Genomic DNA, 19,597 nt, shown 5'->3' on the forward strand with positions numbered 1-19,597 from the left:
GTCAACCGGTTGTTTAGATTCTAAGCGCTCATAAGCATAGACGACTGAGAGAGAGACAGAGAGAGACTCTTTAATGAAAAAACAGAGAATTTAGCCGGCGTTTCAATATCGCTGGCATGCTACTCTGCGTAGGGAGGGGAATTTGGGAGATAAAGACTGAAGGAGAGCAGCGTGAAGAGGTGGAAGGGGAAAAAAAAGAAGATAAAATGCAGCCATGAAATGGGTACTAAGGATGCAGTGGCGAGTATTGATGTAACCTATGGAATGATGGAGTGCATAGTCCGACAAATGGGCTGACGAAGTTCACTGCAAGAAGAATGCATGAAGGTAACCTGCAAGTGAATTTAGAGCTTATCGAGATGTCCAATGTCTTTTAAATATGTTAAAAGAAAGTTCATTGCAAGTCTCTGTTGCCTGAAGCAGGCTAAGGGGCCTAAAACTTTGCCCATTGTTAGGGGCACTGGGCAGAGCTTCTGCATGCAATGTTCATAGTACGCACGCTCGTTAGCATACGCAGGGCATTCAAGCAGGATATGTTCCACAGTTTCTATCGAGCCACAGTTGTCACAATGCGGACTGTTCATTTGTCCAAAACGGTATCGCAGGCCGTTTGTACATGCACCATTCAGACGAAGTCGGTGATAAAGTGTTTCGAGTTGTCGAGGAATTCTGTTTGAGAGTCTTGATCCAAGATGTGGGTCGATTGAGTGAAGAAATTGGTGCTGATGTGTCGGCAAACTCCAAAGCCGATACGTTTTTTCGTACGCAAAACTTTAAGCCATTTGGGACGCATCAGATTTCGTGAGAAAACATCGAATGTATCTCTGATGTTGATGGCCCTTAGGCCGCTTCATCTGCTTTTTCATTAGCCATAATGCCACGGTGAGCAGGTACCCACTGAAATGTTATGCAGTGGCCTGCGGCAATAGCTAAATGATGGATATACCTAATGTCCAGGGAAACTGGCTGGTGATTCGTTTTCTTCAGCAGGTTGGCCAGGATCTGCAGAGATGCTTTTGAATCGGTGAAGGTAACCCAACGGCCGGCGGATCGGCGCAGGATGTAAGAAACAGCTTCCTTAATGCCATGAAGCTCAGCTGTTGTAGAGGTGGTCCTCCGCTGCAGCCGGTAAGAAAGGGCATGGCCTGGTGAGGGCACATAAAGGCCACAAGAAGTTTCTTTAGTAGTTGAACCATCGGTGAAGATATGAGTGTGCTGCGTATATTCTTCGATTAAGTAGGCGAGAGTAGCTCGCAGAAGTGCTGCCTGTGGCATGCGGCTCTTTGCATTTACACCTGGAACAGACTTCTTCACCTTTAGAGGAGAGAGTGTCCATGGAGGAAAGGCCAGAGGGAGTAGTTTCTGTGGCTGATTAATAGTAGGAAGGGGCAGGAGCTGCACTGCCTGGCCAAAGCTAGAGTTGCTGTGAGTTAGGTGGATACGGTGTAGGAAGTGCTTCTTCCCTTGCAGGACATGGCGGAGATGGGCACGCATAGTTTCCTGGGCGGCAATTACCTCTAGTGGGAGACATCCTGCCTCCGCTACTGTTCCTGTTGCGGAGGAACCCTTTGGGAGGCCAAGACATATTCGCAGGCAGTTGTTCCGAGCGGCATTAAGAGTCTTATTGCTTGATGTATATAATCTTTGAAGCACTGGTAGACAGTAGCGCAAGGTTCCTTCAACGTAGGCTTTTTCAAGCAGAAGCATTGATCGGCAGTTGCTACCCCACCTTGTTCCCGCCATGAACCTGAATACTTGCGATGCTGCAGTAATCCTCGCACGGAGGTTTTTGATCTGAGGTGACCATGACAGATTATAGTCGATTACAACACCCAGGAATCGCTGAGATCGTACATATGGCAGCGATCGTCCGCCTAGGAGCAGCGGATATCGGGTCATCGTTTTTCTTGTAAACGCCATTGCAACACTCTTTTCTGGCGAGAGACGAAGACCTTTGGAAGCCAGGTACATCGAAATGTGCAATAGTGCTCTCTGAAGACGTTGCTGGGTAATATAGCGCGAACGTGACGCGGTCCAGATGCAGATATCATCAGCATAAATTGTTATGCGGACCCCTCGCGGAAGGTGTCTTCTTATGTGAATGAGGACAATATTGAACAGGAGAGGGCTGAGCACCGCTCTCTTTGGTACGCCCCTCTCCACTGCGTGAAAGCGTGTTGGACCGTTTGGAGTGGTAATAAAAATTTGTCGTTCTTTTAAATAATGCCCAATCCACTTGTATAGCCTTCCAACAAGGCCAAGACTGCCAAAGGCTGCGAGAATTGCATGATGAAAGACGGAGTCAAAAGCGGCCTTGATGTCTAGGAAAACGGCTGTTGGGATGTACCCAGCATGAAGGTACTCCTCAATTGATGAGACGAGGGCGATAATATTGTCAGTCGCAGACCTGTTTTGACGGAACCCGTTCATTTCTTGGGGGAACCCATTTCGGCTTTCTAGGAACCAAGTTATGCGCTTGCAGATCATGCGCTCCATGAGCTTACCTACGCAGCTCAGTAGGGCAATGGGCCGGAATGATGCGTAGCTTGTTGGCTGCTTACAGGGTTTCAAAACGGGCACGATTTTTGCCAGCTTCCATTCCGTGGGGACCTTACCAGCCATCCAGGAAGAATTGTAATACTCCAGGAGTCGAAGACGGGAGGTGTGGGGTAGCTTTGCAATGGCGTCATAGGTCACCTCATCATGACCCGGAGACGTGTGCCTGTTTCTCTCCGCGATAGCTGTGGATAGTTCTTCCATAGTGAAAGGCAGGTCTAACGCTGGCACTGCCGCCTTTGGGATGCCTGTTTGACCATCTGCGGAGAGTGTCGAATGCCCTGACCCTGCCGACCGCAGCTTGCAGTATTCTTCTGAGACTTATAGATTTTTGTTCGTGAAGGGAAAGTGCAGCGAAGGGGGGGAGTTGTTGAAGTGGCGTGCGCATACTTCTAACTATCCGCCAAATATTGGTTACTGCTTTGCGCACATCCAGCGTAGAACAAAAGTCACGCCACTTTTGCTGACTGAGTTTATCCATGTAGCGTCGAATGTTACGCTGTGCCCGTCGGCATGCACGTAGGTCACCGAGGCTTTTTGTGCGCAGAGCTTTCCTTTCAGCTCGCCTGCGTATAGCGCAAAGCCTTTGGAATGTGTCATCATTTGAAGGTAGGTTATCATTTTTAGCTGTAATTTGTGTACTCGCCCTCAGACAATACGCAATTGTCGATGCTAATTCCTCATTGCGAGCTGCCGCAGTAACTCCTCTGCTTACAGCGTCCTTGTATGCGTCCCAGTCTGTAGATTTTATAAGGAATTTCTTTGGGTTCCTCTGCACTTGGAAAGCCGATATCAGGATTGGGTAATGGTCGCTTCCACGTGTCTCCAAATCAGTGCACCAGCGAAAGTTGTGGGCGAATGAACTTGTGACAAATGTCACGTCGATGCTGCTGGTAGTCGTCGGGCCTCGGAGGTAGGTGATGCTGCCGTCATTTAATGGCTGAACTGAATGCTTAGAGAGAAGTTTTGCAAGCTTGGCACCTCGGGCACATGTATGTGAGCTGCCCCAAATTTCATTATGAGCATTAAGTCTCCCCAAATAATATGCGGAGAGGGCGTCCTTGCTATCAAGTCTTCAAGTCTCAAAGCATCAAATGGCGTGCCTGGCTCAAGATATACTCCAATCAGAGTGTAATGTTGTCCGGCAATAACTGTGACAGCGCATACGTATTCATTGTCGCTGTGAGGCGGGACATCAACCGGTGAGGCCGGGATATCCTTGCGAAAGCCAATCAGCAATCTGCTGACGTTATCTGGTCGTTGTGAATGATGGAAATAGTATCCATTGAGTCGGAAAGTTTCCTCGACGCGTGATTCACAGATGACTATGAAGGGGAAGCGGTACACTCGCAGGAGCTGTTGGAAATCTGTGTTTAGAACGTAGCCCGCGAGCGTTCCACTGGAAAATGGTGCATGTACGAAAGATGTTGTGGATTGTCAGCTGCGGTGAAGTTCTCGCTGTGGAAGCCATGATTACTGAAGTGTGGTATTACGGCCCTGCGCAGCATAGGAGACCGACACCAACGGCTCCATTGCAAGGACAGCTTCTACTTCTGGGAGTCCTCCTGACGAGGGGTTTGCACGGATAATAGCCTTGATGGCTGCAAACAGCATCGGAATCAGTAGGCGTGTGACATCTTGTTCAGAGCTTCCGGTTTGCTGCCTGCCGCTGATCTTCTTGTCATGTTGTGGCGCCCTAGGGTCAGAGCGAGCGACGCTGTTTGTCGGGTCTTGTGTAGTGCGTTGCAGTAGCTTTGATGAAGGAGAAGAACCAACGGACTTCCCACGCTTCTTTTTTACCGCATCTGCGTAGGTCTTGTCAGCTGCTCTACCACGCTGTGCTGACTGATTCTCGGAAAGAGCTGCCGTAGTCGTGAAAACCACGTCGGGGTTAGGTGGTGGTTCATGGCGCTTAGGGGGTTTTCCTTGTGTTTGCTCTGCCGTGCGAGCAACTGTGGCTGCTTTCTTTTTATAACACCCTCCATAGGAAGCAGTGTGTGGGCCACCGCAGTTAGCGCATTTAAGTTGCGCTCTCGAAGTGCATTCTTTTTGCGAGTGGGGGCCAGCACACACTTTGGAGCGCACGGGGCCGTTACAGTGTCTTGATATGTGGCCATGCCTCTGACATTTATAGCACTGAGTTGCTGCGCCGACGTATTCAGTTACAGGGTAACTACAGAACCCCAGCGTTACTCGTTTTGGTAGCGGCGCATCTTTTGCGAATTCCAATATAACTGTGCGACGGCGCACCTCTTTTATCTTTCCACCATCCTCAGGAGTGTAGGCGGTTAGCCTCCTTGCTGAGAGTACACCTTGGTCGCGTAGATATTCCTGCAGATCTTCGTCTGTGTAGGTGACAGGTACATCTTGTATTTTGCCATAGCTTGCCATGTAAGAGTATGGGGCTCGGGCCTCTACAGCCACTCCAGCCAGCTTAGTTACCGTGAGCAGACGGTTGGCGGCGGGCAGCGTCGATACTGTAACCATCAGGCTCCCATCCTTGTGAATGCGATGGCTGAGGACCTTTTCTTGAGCCGATGCTACAACCGCCGAAGCCACAATGTTGGGGTTGGCTTTCCATAGGCTTCCTCCTTCCTCAGTGGGCCTGAAAACTACAGGAACACCAGTAGCTCTCCTTTTCTTGTAGGATACAACTGTAAATGATGCTTGGTCCATGTCCTCTGGATGGTCGGTCAGAGGCTCGTTGCTGGCTTGGTCGTCGCGCAGTCTCTTGTTTGGCGGGGCCTGGTCTGTAGCCGCAACTGCAGGGGCCGCTGGACCCGCCGCTGGCGCTGCTGCCATCAGTGCAGCTTGGAGCTCAGCTGGCGGTGATGTTCCGTGTCGGCGTTGATACGGCGCACAGCGCCGAGGAGGTCGCTTGACGTGCTTTTGCCGGCGGCCAGGGACCCCCAGGTCGTCGCACGTCGAGGACACACGCCAAAAAGACTGGAAAACCTCTGAAGTGAGAAAATAAAGCCGGAAATTACGGACCGATGTCAAGCAGCCGGCCCACTAATCGCCGTCTTCTAGACGACTGCGTTGATGCCATCAGCATGCGGTATATTGGTGTACAGCGAAGCGACATCCAGGGTCACTAGTAAGAAATCATCTGGAATGACTAAGTCGAGAATTTCACTCAAAAAATGTGCGGTGTCCTTAACATAGGAAATATATAAGGAAGAGATATCCCTGATGAGGCTGTCGACATAAATCGAGATGTTTTCTGTAACGGTTCCAATTCCAGAGACAATTGGTCTTCCCGGATTATTTTCTTTATGTATCTTTGGAAGAAGATAAAAACGTCCTGGACTTGAATGTAACGGAATTAGAGCTTTTGCGATCTTGTCCTCAATTTTCTTCTTTTTTGCCGAACCTAAAATAGATTCTGAAACTTTCTTATTATACTCTGGCGTAGGATCAGTAGGGAGAGCCTTGTAAAATGAGGAATCACTTAACTGTCTTTGGGCCTCATCAAGGTAATCCTTTTCATTCATAACTACGATGGCGCCACCTTTATCCGCTGGTTTTATTACGATGTCAGATCGGCTGTTTAGAGCCTGCAACGCATTGCGTTCAAGCATTGTGAGAGTAGGGCGATAAGAGCGTCGTTTTTGAATTTCGGAAAGGATATCCTTTTGCACTGCCTTTATGTATAAATCTAGACACTTATCGCGCTGCGGAGGTGGTGTCCAATGAGTAATAGATCGAAGTTTTGGACCAGGATCTAATGTTTGGAGGCGACCGTGGTAGTATTCTCTCAGTCTAAGGTTTCGGGAGAAATTATCCAGATCTTTGTAAAGTTAAAGTTCATTATATATACCGCTAGTGGGGCAAACATTGAGGCCCTTGGACAGCACCATGCACTCATCGTGTGACAAAGTTTCTGACGAGAAATTAACAACATTGTTTGGTGTAGATTTGGTGACTTTAAAGGTTGATTGACATGCGCCTGAATTGGGTGAACTGGTTCTTATATCTGATGCAGAGGTTGCATTGTCCCACAATTACTGCTATTTTGTTTCCCCTTTTTATTATTATTCTAATCTTGTATTCTCGCGCATTGTATTATATTGTCACCCATTTACTGTTATCCCCCTCATTTTTTTGCGGTCATGTCGGTCTTCGCTTCATACATTGATGAATTGTTTACTCTGAATGGTCATTTGTCTTGCGGTAGATTGTACTTCCGACTCATTGCAGTTCGCTTCTGGTGTTGGATTTATTGTTGGCCTTGTCTTTTGTCTGTATCTGTATGCGTGTGTACGGAGTGCCCTTCTAAGGATTGATTAGGAACTTGTATTATTTGATTTCTCTCGTGTTGCCACAACCTTTGTCTGAATGGATAATTCCAAGTCTTGTACAATGGCTCTTCTTTCCTTTTTCCCGTAATTTTCTTTCTTTTTCTTATTCTTTTTGTCTTTGTGGTTTTGTTCCTTTTTTCTCTTCTTTTCTAAGAGGCCTCGTTGGCATTCCTCTTTACCCCCTCCCTTCCCCCTACCAGTACCTCTGGAATGTTGTCTTGTGCATGTACAGGGGACAAGCCCTTCACGCTTGTCACCAAAATACGCCCTTCACCCCTTTTCCAAAGCAGCCCTGAAGTGGTGGAAAAGAATCTCCTTTTTTTCTTTTTTTTCTTTTTAACTTTTTTTAATTTTTTAATGTCCTATTTTGTATTCTCTCGTGTTGCCACCACCCTTCTCTGAATGCATATTACCAAGCTTTGAACAATGGCTCTTCTTTCCTTTTTTCACTACTTTCCTTTTTTCTTTTTTTCGTCTTTTTTTCTTTATTAGAGGCCTCGTTTGCATTCCTCTATACTCCCCCTCCTCCCCCCCTTACCAGTTTCTTTGGAATGTAGCTTCCTCCTTGTACAGGGGTGGAGCCCTTCACGCTTGTCACCAAAATCCTCAGAGGAGCGACACCTCGAGGGCGTTTTTAAGGCAGCCCTGAGGTGGTGGGAAAGAATCTCCCTTTTTATATTTTTATTATCTTAATCTTATTGTTGTTTTGTTATTAAAAAAAGCGGCCTCTCCGGAACACCTGCACCAATTCTCTCTCTTCCTTTGTTAAAAAAAAAGAAAAAAATGTTCTTCCTGATCTCTTCCCTCCCCCCCAAGTGTTCTGAACTCGTGCTAAGCTGTAAACTTCTAAACTTTGTACCTCGCGCATTCTCTACAAAAACGGCGTGTTTCAAACGCTGTACAACACTCGAAAAAGGCTGGTCCTCCATCCGAAACGTCGTGAATTAAATCCTGTTATGTTTCATCAATTTTTGGTGATTTTATATTATATATATATACACCACCGCCAAGCGACCCCTTCTCTTCTCAATAGCAGCACAGCACATCTCGAGGAGCGAGCGGCAACGGCAGCGACGTCGACGGCGGCGCCAGATTTGCTTCCGCAGCAAAAGGCGCGCGTGTGCATTGCGGTGTCAGTGCACGTTCGCCTAGGTGCACGAAACTATTCTGGACACCTGCACTGCGGACAACGCATACTGGAGCCGCTCGTCATCGGCTAGCACCGTCAACATGGCGACAAGGAAATAATCCTCCCTAACGTCACGGATAGCATCTAAGTCGCTCCAGTCCCGCTAATCGTACACCCGGGGTATAATCAAGCCAGAAGACCGGCCAGAGAGGCGGCCCCGCTGGGAGTCTACGGAAGAGCGAGGGAAGCGCGTTTCGGGAACGGCGCCGAAGATCAAGAGGATGGACGATACGTCGTTGCGGTCGTCGACACTGGCGGAACGCTTATCCACTCCGCCAGCTTAAGCTCCCGACACGTCGAAGTGGCGGAGGAATTAGTAATTGCACTTGCCATATCTGATCACGATTGCGGGGTCGCTGTTAGTGAATAGCGCACACCCATAAAGAATTGCGCCAAGCGCAGGATATCCGTGGAAACTTGCCGAAAAAACAGGAACCTTAAGCGCTCAACGGACAACAAGGCCGAGCTAGTTGGGTTCCCCCCCACATGGGACACGTCTTTCCGTACCTCACCAACTTCAGCGAGGCCACTCACTCCGCCGCACAAGGACTCGAAATCCATTCCATAGAGAGCCATGGTGAAGACGGGGTGAGATAGAGGCTGACAGGCTTCAGTGAACTAGACAAAGCCTTCTACCTGGCCTTCCGGGCCTTTCTTCCGCCTAGCAACAAGATATGCAGAGTTCAGGCAGTCGTCTGGAGGCAATTACAAAAACGTACCCGAATCCGCTTCATTTCTACCCGTGCAAGGTCAGCAAGACAGACGTAGCCGTACTTGAGCACATACTCTTGGAGTGAAAGGCACATCTAACCAAAGATAATCCCGAAACCCTCTCTTCGTGTTGGTCCGCCGCTCTTCGTAGCACCAGCCTCAATGACCAACTCTGGTCCATCCAGCAGGCCCTCTCATGTCCCCTAGTGGGAGGCCTATGCATGGTCGGGCTAAGCCCTGCTGGGCACTATTATTATTATTATTATTGCTGCACACAAGTTATTACTCACTCACCTCCAGTGCGGCACCACTTTGATCCTTGCTTCTTTCACTCCCTCCTTTATCCCTCCCCTATTGGCGCGGATAGGGTGTCCACCTAGATATGGAGACAGTTGCTTTGTCAATTCCTTTCCTCAAAACAAATTTTCAGTTTTTTTTTCAACGCACCCTCTTCGTTCAGAGGTACCGGCCGGTTCTCATGCCGGTGCAGAGAATGGGTATCACAAAGGAGAAATGTGTCTATTCCTCTACCAAAGAGGACCGAGATTACCTCCTTTCAACTACCACTACCTGCTGTGTCAAACTAGCAGGGTCATAAGAATCGGCAGACACCATGGGCCCGAAGGTAGTCCCTTCACCAGGGGAAAGCTGCTTGGTTATTTAGGTGCATCCGACTATTGTGCACAGGAGAGGGAATGAAAGGCCATACACGAGGAGCTCCACGAACATCTCGTGTACACCGACTGCTCAGTGGCCCGCGACAGCTGCTCCCGTGCAGCGGCGGCTACAATCCCCACCCTGCGACTGCACAGCCAGCAACACGCAACCTTCCTGGGCTCCTCCACCACGGCGGAGTTATAGGGATCCGGCTCGGGCTAGACCTGCTGCTCACCCACGGCCCTCCGCCGCCCAGGAGTGCTCTGGTGTGCGACTCCCGCGCCGCCCTCAGCCGCCTGCTATCTAGCGGCCGCGGTACCCCACTAGTGCGGGAAATTCGCTCGCGCATCGAGCGCCTCGCGCAGAGAGGATGTGTCGTGCGTGCACAGTGGGTGCCCGGTCACTGCGGCATCGCCGGCAACGAAGAAGCTGACGACCTCGCGACCGCTACACACCAACTACCTGCCAGCGATCTGTCCCTTGCGCTGGAGGACGTGCGTGCGGTCATCCACGACCATCTCCGGAAGCAGCGCCCCGGCCCACGCATCGCGGGAGGTGAGTGCATTGACAGTATCACTGGCTGTCGCGCACTTACACGGTCACAACGCGCAATGATCCTCCGCGCGCGCATTGCCTGCATGTGGCTCAGGGAACGACGGGTCCGTCACGGAATCGTGACGAGTGATGTGTGTGACGGATGCGGTGCAGTGGAAACACTAAAACACTTGCTCGTTCACTGTGCCCCGTTCGCCGATGCTCGTCGCGATATGCTCGCGGCCTATAAGGCGCATGGCATACTACCGGACTCCATCAAGATGCTATTGTGGCCGCAGGGCAGTGCACGCACTCGTGAGCAAATTTTGGTGAGCCTCTGTGCATTCTTCGAACACACGGGCTTGACGTCCCGTCTGTTCTCCATCAGGTAGTTACACGCTGTGACTGAACGCTCCGCGAGTTCTACCTTGAACTATTAAAAGCTGGACGCCCCACCCCAGTTGTAGCCAACATATTGCTGTGCGCGATTGTGATTTAATTCCTCTAAAATAAACTAATCACACGCACTACCTAGACGCATTTCTTATTGTGTAAATAGTTTGTGCATATTTTACCTCTCCCACTATCTTCTCTTCCTGTCCCCTCACCTCTTTCATTTCATTTCTCCATTCTGCCTGCTATCCTTTATTTTCTCTGCCCCTGCTCAGGAGCTTCAGAATCAATGGCAGATGCTGGGGTTAGCAAAAATCTTTTCCTTCCTTTTTACTATTATTTTAATAAAAAACCACTACCACTAGCACCTGTGCCTTCCATGGTATGTTTTCCACTTTGCCGACAAAAACGTACCGCTGCGGAGGCTCAGTGCTTAGGGCGCTGGCCTACTGAGCCGGAGTACCTAGGTACCCTGCTATCCTTGATTCTTCGGTGGGCGTTCGAAGCGAGCGGACGTGTTTTTTGGCTCTCTGCTCCTTCGGACGCTGGGCCTAAGGCTTCGCGGCGTTGCGGGGTCTCCCCATGGAGGCCACAGACACCGTGAACGAGCGAAGGCCTGTGTTTGGCGGTGACAATCAGCAACGCAGGGCAGGCCGCTCTCGCTCACGATCACGGAGACGAACGCCGTCCAGAGGAAGGTCGTCCAGCACCATTCGGCGAATGCAGGCCGAGATCGCTGATCTGCGGGACACGGTGAGGTGCCTAACGGCGGCGCTCATCACCACCTCGGAGAACCTTGAGTCCGTCATCGGGACCTTGGACGTGTCGCCGGCGGACCCACGCGTTCTAGCCTTGCGGGACGCCATGGCGCTCGCTCACCAAACGCAGAACTCCATGGCGGCTCCCTCCCCACCATTTCTGGCCACCCCTGCGCTTCCTGCCGCCTTTGCTTATCCTGGGGAACCGGCTGTGATGCCCTCTCCCCCTGATGCTGCTGCTGCGGGCTCACCGCGGACACCTGCAGCCGAGGAGAGCATGTGCACCCCAATGGACGAGTCTGCTCTCCGGAAACGGCGACGCTCAACGGGGTCCGAGGAGGAGAGGGACTCGGAAACCAAAAGGGACATCGCGGTGGCCAAGCGGGAAGCTCGAAGGCCCCCCACCGTCACTGTTCCCTCTCCCTCCACACTCGAAGGAGCAGGGCCTTCCCAGCAGGAGCCCCATGGAGCCCACCTCCGGCCTGCTGCTGATGCTGCTGCTGTTGCTGCGGGGCCGACGGCGTCCGGAAGAAAAACGGGTGCGACCTCACCAAATCCCGCCGCACGAGACCAGGCTGCGGCTGGGGCTTCGTCTGCTGGCACCGAGCGCGCCCAACTCCGCGGCGCGCCGCAGCAATGCCCCGCAGGCAGCGGCGACGCTGATGCTGGGGCCAGCCTGGTCCCGTGGCGCATTATCACTACCAAGGCGGAGCGGCGTCGGAGAGCTGCCCTGGAGCGAGCCGCGGCTGCCGTGGAGGTCCCGTCCAGCCTGGTGGGGACGGTGCTGTTTCGGCCGGCGAACCGGGGCACCGCCTTCACCAGGGAACAGGGCTGGGAGTTGGCCGAGGAGATCGGATCCCGCCCGGGCGTCCTCGCCGTCCGGGTAAACATGCGGCGGAATGTGGTGGCAGTGGACGCGGGGAGCAGCGATGCTCTCCAGGCCCTGCTAGCCACGGCCGTCATCCGCGGCGTGCCTGTCTGCGCCAAGGAGCCTCCTCCTCGGAATCAAAGCTCCGGCCTGGTCTTCGGTGTGGACGGGCGGAGGACGGCGGAGGAGCTGCTAGCGGCGGCGGAGTCAACGGTACCGATGGTGTCGGCGTCTCTGTCGGGCAGCACACTCGCTCTCCGTTTTGCGGCGCCGACACCCCCGGCGTTCATCACCATATTCAAGCGCAGGCTCGCGGTCCGCCCCTGCCGTCCCCGGCCGCTCCAGTGTGCCAAGTGCGCCAGCCTGGGGCATGCCACTGAGGTGTGTCGTGCTCCTGCCCGATGCACGCGCTGCGGCGGGCCACACGAGCCTGGTACCTGCGCGAGCAAGCCCCGCTGCATTAACTGCGGGGGGCGGCACGCAGCCAATGACCCAGCGTGCCCGCACTGCCAGCGAGAGCGTCACGTGGCCACTTTAATGGCCACATCCATGGCCCCGATGTCCAGGCGGGTTGTCAGAGCCGTCGTCCAGGCTGAGACAGCGGCCCCAGCCAAGCAACATCAGCAGACGCCGCGCGCTCTTTCTTATGCGCAGGTCGTCAGGGGAACACACCAGCAGCAGTAGCAGCAGCAGACACAGAAGCAACGGCAGTGCCGGCAGCGGCAGCGGCGATCCGGTTGCCCGGCGTCCCGTACAGCGCGGCCCGAGCCTGCGGCCGCTTCTCACGGCCAGCCCCCTGACGCACGGGACGCGGAGATCGCGAGCCTAAAGCTGGCGTTGCGCGCCCTCAGCGCACTTTTTCCGGAGGGCACCGATGGACACCGGGCTTGCTTAGAAGCAGCGGGTGCTCCCGCACAGATAAGCCAGCATGATGGCTAGCCGCCGGACTCCCTCCCGCATACCATCCATCCTGCAGTGGAACGTGCGCTCGCTTGCGGCGAGGTACGCCGAAATGCGAGTTCGCATCGCGCAGGATTCGCCGGAAGTTATCGCGCTGCAGGAGACGTACGTACGTTCACATGACGGGGAGCCCCAGATGCGGCTACCTGGCTACATTGGCTACCACTCAGCCACCACGTGCGAGGAACCCACCTGTGCTGCAGTGCCCTGTTGTGTCACATCTCATCGCCCCGGGAAATCAAGATGCGCGATATACGTGCGGCAGGACGTCCAGCACACCCTCGTCGGCGGCGACATCTGACGCCCAGGAGTGCGTGGTGGTGACAGTGCGCGTCGGTGGTGTTGACACGTCGGTGGCCAGTGTTTATGTGTGTCCAGCTGTCGCATGGAACGCACTGTGTTTTCGTGCTGTGTCTTCGTGCTGTGCCCCGCGCCAAATCATCTGTGGTGATTTTAACGCCCACCATAGTGCGTGGGGCAGTGCGCGCCACTCCGCGCGGGGAGACGACCTGCACGACGCAGCAACGCAGCTGGGACTCACCCCCTTGAACACCGGCGAACACACCGGTGCGTCACGGAATCGCGACGAGTGATGTGTGTGACGGATGCGGTGCAGTGGAAACACTAGAACATCTGCTCCTTCGCTACTCCGCGTTCGCCGATGCTCGTCGCGAGATGCTCGCGGCCTATAGGGCGCAGGGCATACTACCAGACTCCATCAAGACGCTATTGTGGCCGCAGGGCAGTGCGCGCACTCGTGAGCGAACTTTGGTGAGCCTCTGTGCATTCCTCGAACACACGGGCTTGACGTCCCGTCTGTTCTCCGTCAGGTAGTTACACGCAGTGACCGAACGCTCCATGAGTTCTACCTTGAACGATTAATTACTGGACGCCCCACTCCAGTTGTAACCTACACAGTGCTGTGCGCGTGTGTGATTTAATTCCTCTAAAATGAACTAATCACGCGCACAACCTGGACACATTACTTCTTGTGTAAATAGTTTGTACATATTACTTCTCCCCCTGTCCTCTATTCCTGTCCCCTCACCTCTTTCATTTCATTTCTCCATTCTGCCTGCTGTCCTTTATTTCCGCTGCCCCAGCTCAGGAGCTTCAGAATCAATGGCAGATGCTGGGGTTAGCAAAAATCTTTTCCTTCCTTTTTACTATTATTTTAATAAAAAACCACTACCACTACCACCAGGGCCTTCCATGGTATGTTTTCCACTTTGCCGACAAAAACGTACCGCTGCGGAGGCTCAGTGCTTAGGGCGCTGGCCTACTGAGCCGGAGTACCTAGGTTCGAACCCGACCGCAGCGGCCCCGTTTCGATGGAGGCGAATGCGAAACGCAATGGGGCCCGTGTGCTGTGCGATTTTCGTGCACTGTAATGATCGCCAGGTGGTCGAAAGTATTCCCGAGCTCTTCAACACGGTACCTCTTTCTATCTTTCAATCCCTCTTTTACCTTTCTCTTACTACGCGGTTCCGGTGTCCACAAGCATATAAGTGAGACAATTATGGCTCCATTTGCTTCCCTCAAAAACCAATTTTGCAGAATTTTCTTATTGTGTAAAAAGTTTGAACATATTACTTCTCCCCCTATCCTCTCTTCCTGCTTCCTCACCTCTTTCATTTAATTTCTCCGTTCTGCCTGCTATGCTTTATTTCCGCAGCCCCAGCTGAGATGCTTCAGTGCCGATGGTGGTGGTGGTGAAAACATTTATTCAGAACGGACAGAAGGTGTTTGGATCAGCCCGTAAGGGACCGATCCTTACAAACACTAGGTGGAGGTCCCTAGTTTGGGACCCCAGTGGCGGTAGCCGCCGCCCGGGCGCGCCCGACTAAGGCTTGTTGGGCCTGTAAGTCGTGGCAGCCGAGCAGGGTCGCCTCCCCGTCCTCCCGGGTTGGGTTGCGGATGGGGGGAATGACCGGGTTGGAGGGGCAGGCCCACACCATGTGATAGGTGTCCGAAGACACCGCGCTACAGTGCGGGCAGTTGCCGCTAAGGGAGGGGTCGAAATGATTTAGGGCTGCAGGGCACAGCAATGTATTGGTGAAGAGGCGGAGAAGGAGCCGCTCATCTGCCTTCTTGAGGCCTTTACATGGGCTAGGGTAAAGGCGATGGCTTTATTTCCGCTGCCCCGGCTCAGATGCTTCAGTTTCGATGGCAGATGCCGGGTCTAGCAAAAATCTTTTTCTTCCTTTTTACTATTATTTTAATAAAAAAAACCAATACCACCACCACCTTTTCTTTCACTCTTGACGATAAAGGGCTGCATTTTTAGGTGCTTTTCTCCGAAATTATTTCGCTTCCTTACCGTCGGTTGGTCCTTCTTCCATGCGGCAGTGAGTAAACTGAGCTGCGGATGACGACGATGATGATGATGAAGTTTATTTTCACCAGATAAGGAGGTCCTCTACTCCGCGCGCCGGCACGTAGGCTTGGTTGACGGGTGCCGGGTCCTCCGCGATTAGAAGCAGCCAAAGATGTCTTGACTCCTCGCGGCTACTTCCGCCAGGCGGATGGCCTGTTGCCGTGGTTCCGGGACCTTGATCAGGAGCAGAGCTTCCCAGGTTTCTCTACAATTTATATTTTCTTTAGCTGCGGATTTAAGTTGTGACATCACAAGTCGCGAAAACTAATGGTAGAGGTGCAAAAGTGTGACGATGGCAAACAAGCTTTTCAAAGTATTACTCTTGGCGAATCCATTTGGTGACCACCACGGCTGCGCACTTATCTTTCTTCACAGTTTTAGAGAGTTTCTTACAGCTCAGGTCTGCACTTATGGCGAGACAGTTTCCGCACCTCGGCCTTCTCCATCACCTCCTCATTACACTATAGTAATAGGGAAGAAGGCTAGGCAAATAAAAAAACGGTCCCGCCTAATCGATGGGCTGACAATAAACTATGCCGCTTGATTCATATGCAGAATAAATGCAATAAATCAATGCCACAAATGTTTGTAATGCTTAAAAATGTCAGAATAGCGCTAACCAATTTAAATCCGGCTGCAGAAAAAGACTTGCAAAAAAGCTGGAGAGCTCATCTTGATTTCACAACCTCGCGTGTGCAAAAGATGGAATCTCGACCGGATCTGTACTGTCAGGCTACATAACAATTGTAAAAAATATTTAATTATGAAAACTGTAAAATGTAAAATAAATTGTAAAATAAATAAGCTACAAAATCAAATATTATCAGCCATTAGCAAGCAACTGAACCTCAACGAAAGAGGAGTTTTGTCCACATTCGAATATACGCAAACTCCTTGGAGTGAGCAAGAATTTCCGCAAAATATGTAACGCAAATGGAGCTTTATTTGGGTGTCAATTAATACGTATTGCGAATAATAAAATAGTAAATTTTTCGCAGCAAAACAGATCCAACAATCAATCCAAATATATTTAGATATGCACTTTCAATGCAGTAAAATTGTATGCAAAACATGGAACTGAACTCTGACAGCGTGGTCGCCAATCAATGAAGAAATTATTACAAATTAGCAAGTGGAATACAAAAATCTTGACGTAATCTTGAAACAGTCCATGATAAAATATTTGCCAGAATGAGGCTCGGATATTCACCACGGCGATGGAAAAATTTTCGCGTAGTGTGAGCTGTCTGCGGAAGTTGAACACCAGGCGGTCGAAATTATATCCGAGCCCTCCGCTGCTCCGTCTTCGCCCCCACCAGTTCCGTCTCTTCAAATAACGTTTCTACCATCACCCAATCTACATTAAACAATCGGCAGTAATAAAAACTATTTGCACACAATCGACATGAAAAACTAATTGCGAGATGAAAAAACTACAAACACGAACGCTAGTGTGCTGACAAGCGGTTGCACAGGCCCTGAAATATAGAGAATGAATACCCAGGGGCAGTAGATATGAAAAAAAAATTAACAATGGTGCGAACCCCAATAAGAACAATTACACCAAATCACATATACTGGATACGCAGACGCTTGAACCGAGGCATGTTGTTACAAGTAGGCTTCAGCATGGAAGGAGCCTGTGGTGTAAAATCTCGTACACAGTAAGATTGCGGAAGTGTGGTATGTGTTTCTGCTCGAACAAAGTCTGTGCGTCCCGGGTCAGGTACTGGGCGTAGCGACTCATAAAGACTGCCGAGTCTCTGGTGTTCTTCTGGAGCGGCACTATACGTTTGTACAAATGCCACCCCCTCCAGTCCAGTTCACAGTCACGCAAGTGGCTCACCTCTTCCGGGTACTGCGCCAATGCGTCGATGCTTTCAGCATGCTCCTCGCGCTGGCCCAGGCTGTCGTATATGACCATCTCGGGCGTCCGGAAATCCACCACGGCGAGCACCCAGTGAGAGGTGTCTTGAGAGTGCATGGGCACCAGTAGATATCTTGCCGTAAGAGAAGAGGTCGGCGCCTTGCGTCCAGCGTTTTCTGTCGCCAGGTCCACAGCGATACAGTTTGGTGAAGAAAATGTGCTGAACGCGTATACGCGCGGACCCTCTCGCCACTCCGAGCGTTCCGCGATCATGGCCAGGTAAAAGTTCACGATATTGTCATAAAGCCACATTGCCTTCTCTTAGCATGGCTATGTCACATCGAGTGACAGCCATAGAGAAGGCCTCGACCAGAACCTGCTCCGGTGGGTCCCGCTTCAACACTTCAGACACTTCTTCCTGCATGGCAGAAGTGAGTCGGCTACAACGTTTGATGGCTCCCTCGATGTCGACTACGGCGGTTATCGCCTCCATTTTGTCACTGCAGGTTTCCACAGGGGCGCTGAAGAGACTGGATCACTCTTCAATCAGTCTTGAATGCCAGTTTGAATCGTCCCTCTGCAACTGCCGTGAGACCCAGAGCAGTAAACGAACGTCACCGTGCTAGCGTCTGCTGCTCGCTCTTCACGGTAAGCGTTCGTCTTACCTCAGAGGTGCAGACGGGCTGTGGCTTTCCGAATACCTCGCCTATGGTCGAACAGTGGCCAACGGAGGAACGCGTGCAAGACGACTCCAAGAAGGCACAACCGTCCTTAGGCGCGCAAGGCGAGTGAAGCTAGTCTTGCGCACATCTCATGACTCCTCAACAAACTCTTCTGATATCACCAAATACGACAATGCCAGCGTTTCTACAGATCACTGCTCCGGGTGTGTTCCGGCTTTACTCTACGACATCACTTCGTCCCGCTTGTCAAAAAAATATTAATAAGGATGAGCTCAGGTAATCCAAGGTAATACAAAGCGGAGGATGTCGGCGTTCATTGTGTTGATTGTCGTTGGCGTTGACAATATTCTAGACGGCGATGGCTTTGAGGAAAGGAGCCGTGCACAACTGGCTCCCTGGACATGAGGACGCCTCATTGGCGCTTTGATAACATGTGGCGGTGGTGAGAGAGATGTGTGACCTGAATATATTAGCAATGACAGCGTTGAGGCTGACATACGGCACTTCAGCAATAGCTAGGCCACAGCGTTCATTTGATGATGAATCTCTTGCGATCAATCATTAACTGCATGCCACCTCCAAGGGGGGCAGGGAGGGTGCGATGCCTATCCAGTGTGTGGAACGCAATAAAAGCAGGCTTTTGCAGTTGGTGGCTCAGTGGTTAGAGCGTTCGGCCACTGGTCCGGAGTTGCTGGGTTTGAACGCGACTTGGGCGGCTGCGTTTTTATGAAGACAAAACGCTCAGGCTCTTGCGTTCTTTGCGATGTCAGCGCACATTAATGGTCCCCAGGTGGTCGAATTTATTCTGGAGCCCTCCATTACGGCACCTCTTTCTTCCTTTCTTCTTTCACTCCCACCTTTTTCCCTTCCTTTGCGGCGCGCTTAATAATAATAATAATAATAGTTGCTTTTTGGGGAAAGGAAATGTCTCAGTATCTGTCTCATTTATCGTTGGACACCTGAACCGCGCCGTAAGGTAAGGGATAAAGGAGGGTGTGAAAGAAGAAAGGGAGAGGTGCCGTAGTGGAGGGCTCCGGAATAATTTCGACCACCTGGGGATCTTTAACGTGCGCTGACATCGCACAGCACACGGGCGCCTTAGCGTTTTTCCTCCATAAAAATACAGCAGCTGAGGTCGGGTTTGAACCCGAGCGCGGTTCAGGTGTCCAACGATAAATGAAACAGATACTGCGCCATTTCCATTCCGAAAAAAAACAATTATTATTGTTATTTTTATTGACCCACGGAGCCGGTTGTGCGCCTTTTCTTTCGTCAAAATGAACAGCCTTTGCAAAGTTTTCAACACCTAAGAACTGTATGGGCGCCGTCGGCTCCTGTTTTGTTTGGTTTTTAGAAAAAGAAATATGACACAGTAACCGTCCCACATATCTCGGTGGACACCCGAACCACGTCATAAAGGAAGGGATTAAGGACATAGAGAAAGAAGAAAGAGAACACTGAAAATTGAAAGTTGGATTTTGAGGAAAGGCGCAAAGCGGTGCAGCGGCGGAACACCTGTGGCTCGGTGCTACTAGTGGCGCATGTGAATAGCGACTATAGAGCGAGAGAGAAATATCCACGGCGAGGCGCGCGTTGTGACGTGATGTGCCGCCTCGTAGTACCACCGCGGCGAATTCGTAGGTTCGCGGCCAGTAAAGCGTTCGCTTTAATATCACAATGTCACGGCGGCCGCGTTTCGATGGAGGCGAAACGCATAGGCGCCCGTGAGCCGTGCGATCTCAG

General features: G+C 51.5%; 1 protein-coding gene across 1 annotated transcript; it reads right to left on the reverse strand.

Moving 5' to 3' along the window:
• Positions 1–16,928: 16,928 nt before the first annotated feature.
• On the reverse strand, positions 16,929–17,288 carry LOC144108454 (sentrin-specific protease 1-like). The gene has a single exon (XM_077641686.1). The coding sequence runs from the start codon at positions 17,286–17,288 to the stop codon at positions 16,929–16,931; it is 360 nt and encodes a 119-aa protein (XP_077497812.1).
• Between the last annotated feature and the right edge of the window lie 2,309 nt (positions 17,289–19,597).

Source organism: Amblyomma americanum, chromosome 10, assembly GCF_052857255.1.
Source record: "Amblyomma americanum isolate KBUSLIRL-KWMA chromosome 10, ASM5285725v1, whole genome shotgun sequence".
Lineage (NCBI taxonomy): Eukaryota > Metazoa > Arthropoda > Arachnida > Ixodida > Ixodidae > Amblyomma > Amblyomma americanum.

What these genes read in the sequence shown, in the direction of transcription:
- LOC144108454 (XM_077641686.1), bottom strand. Translation starts at nt 17,288, where the DNA reads ATGCACTCTCAAGACACCTCTCACTGGGTGCTCGCCGTGGTGGATTTC.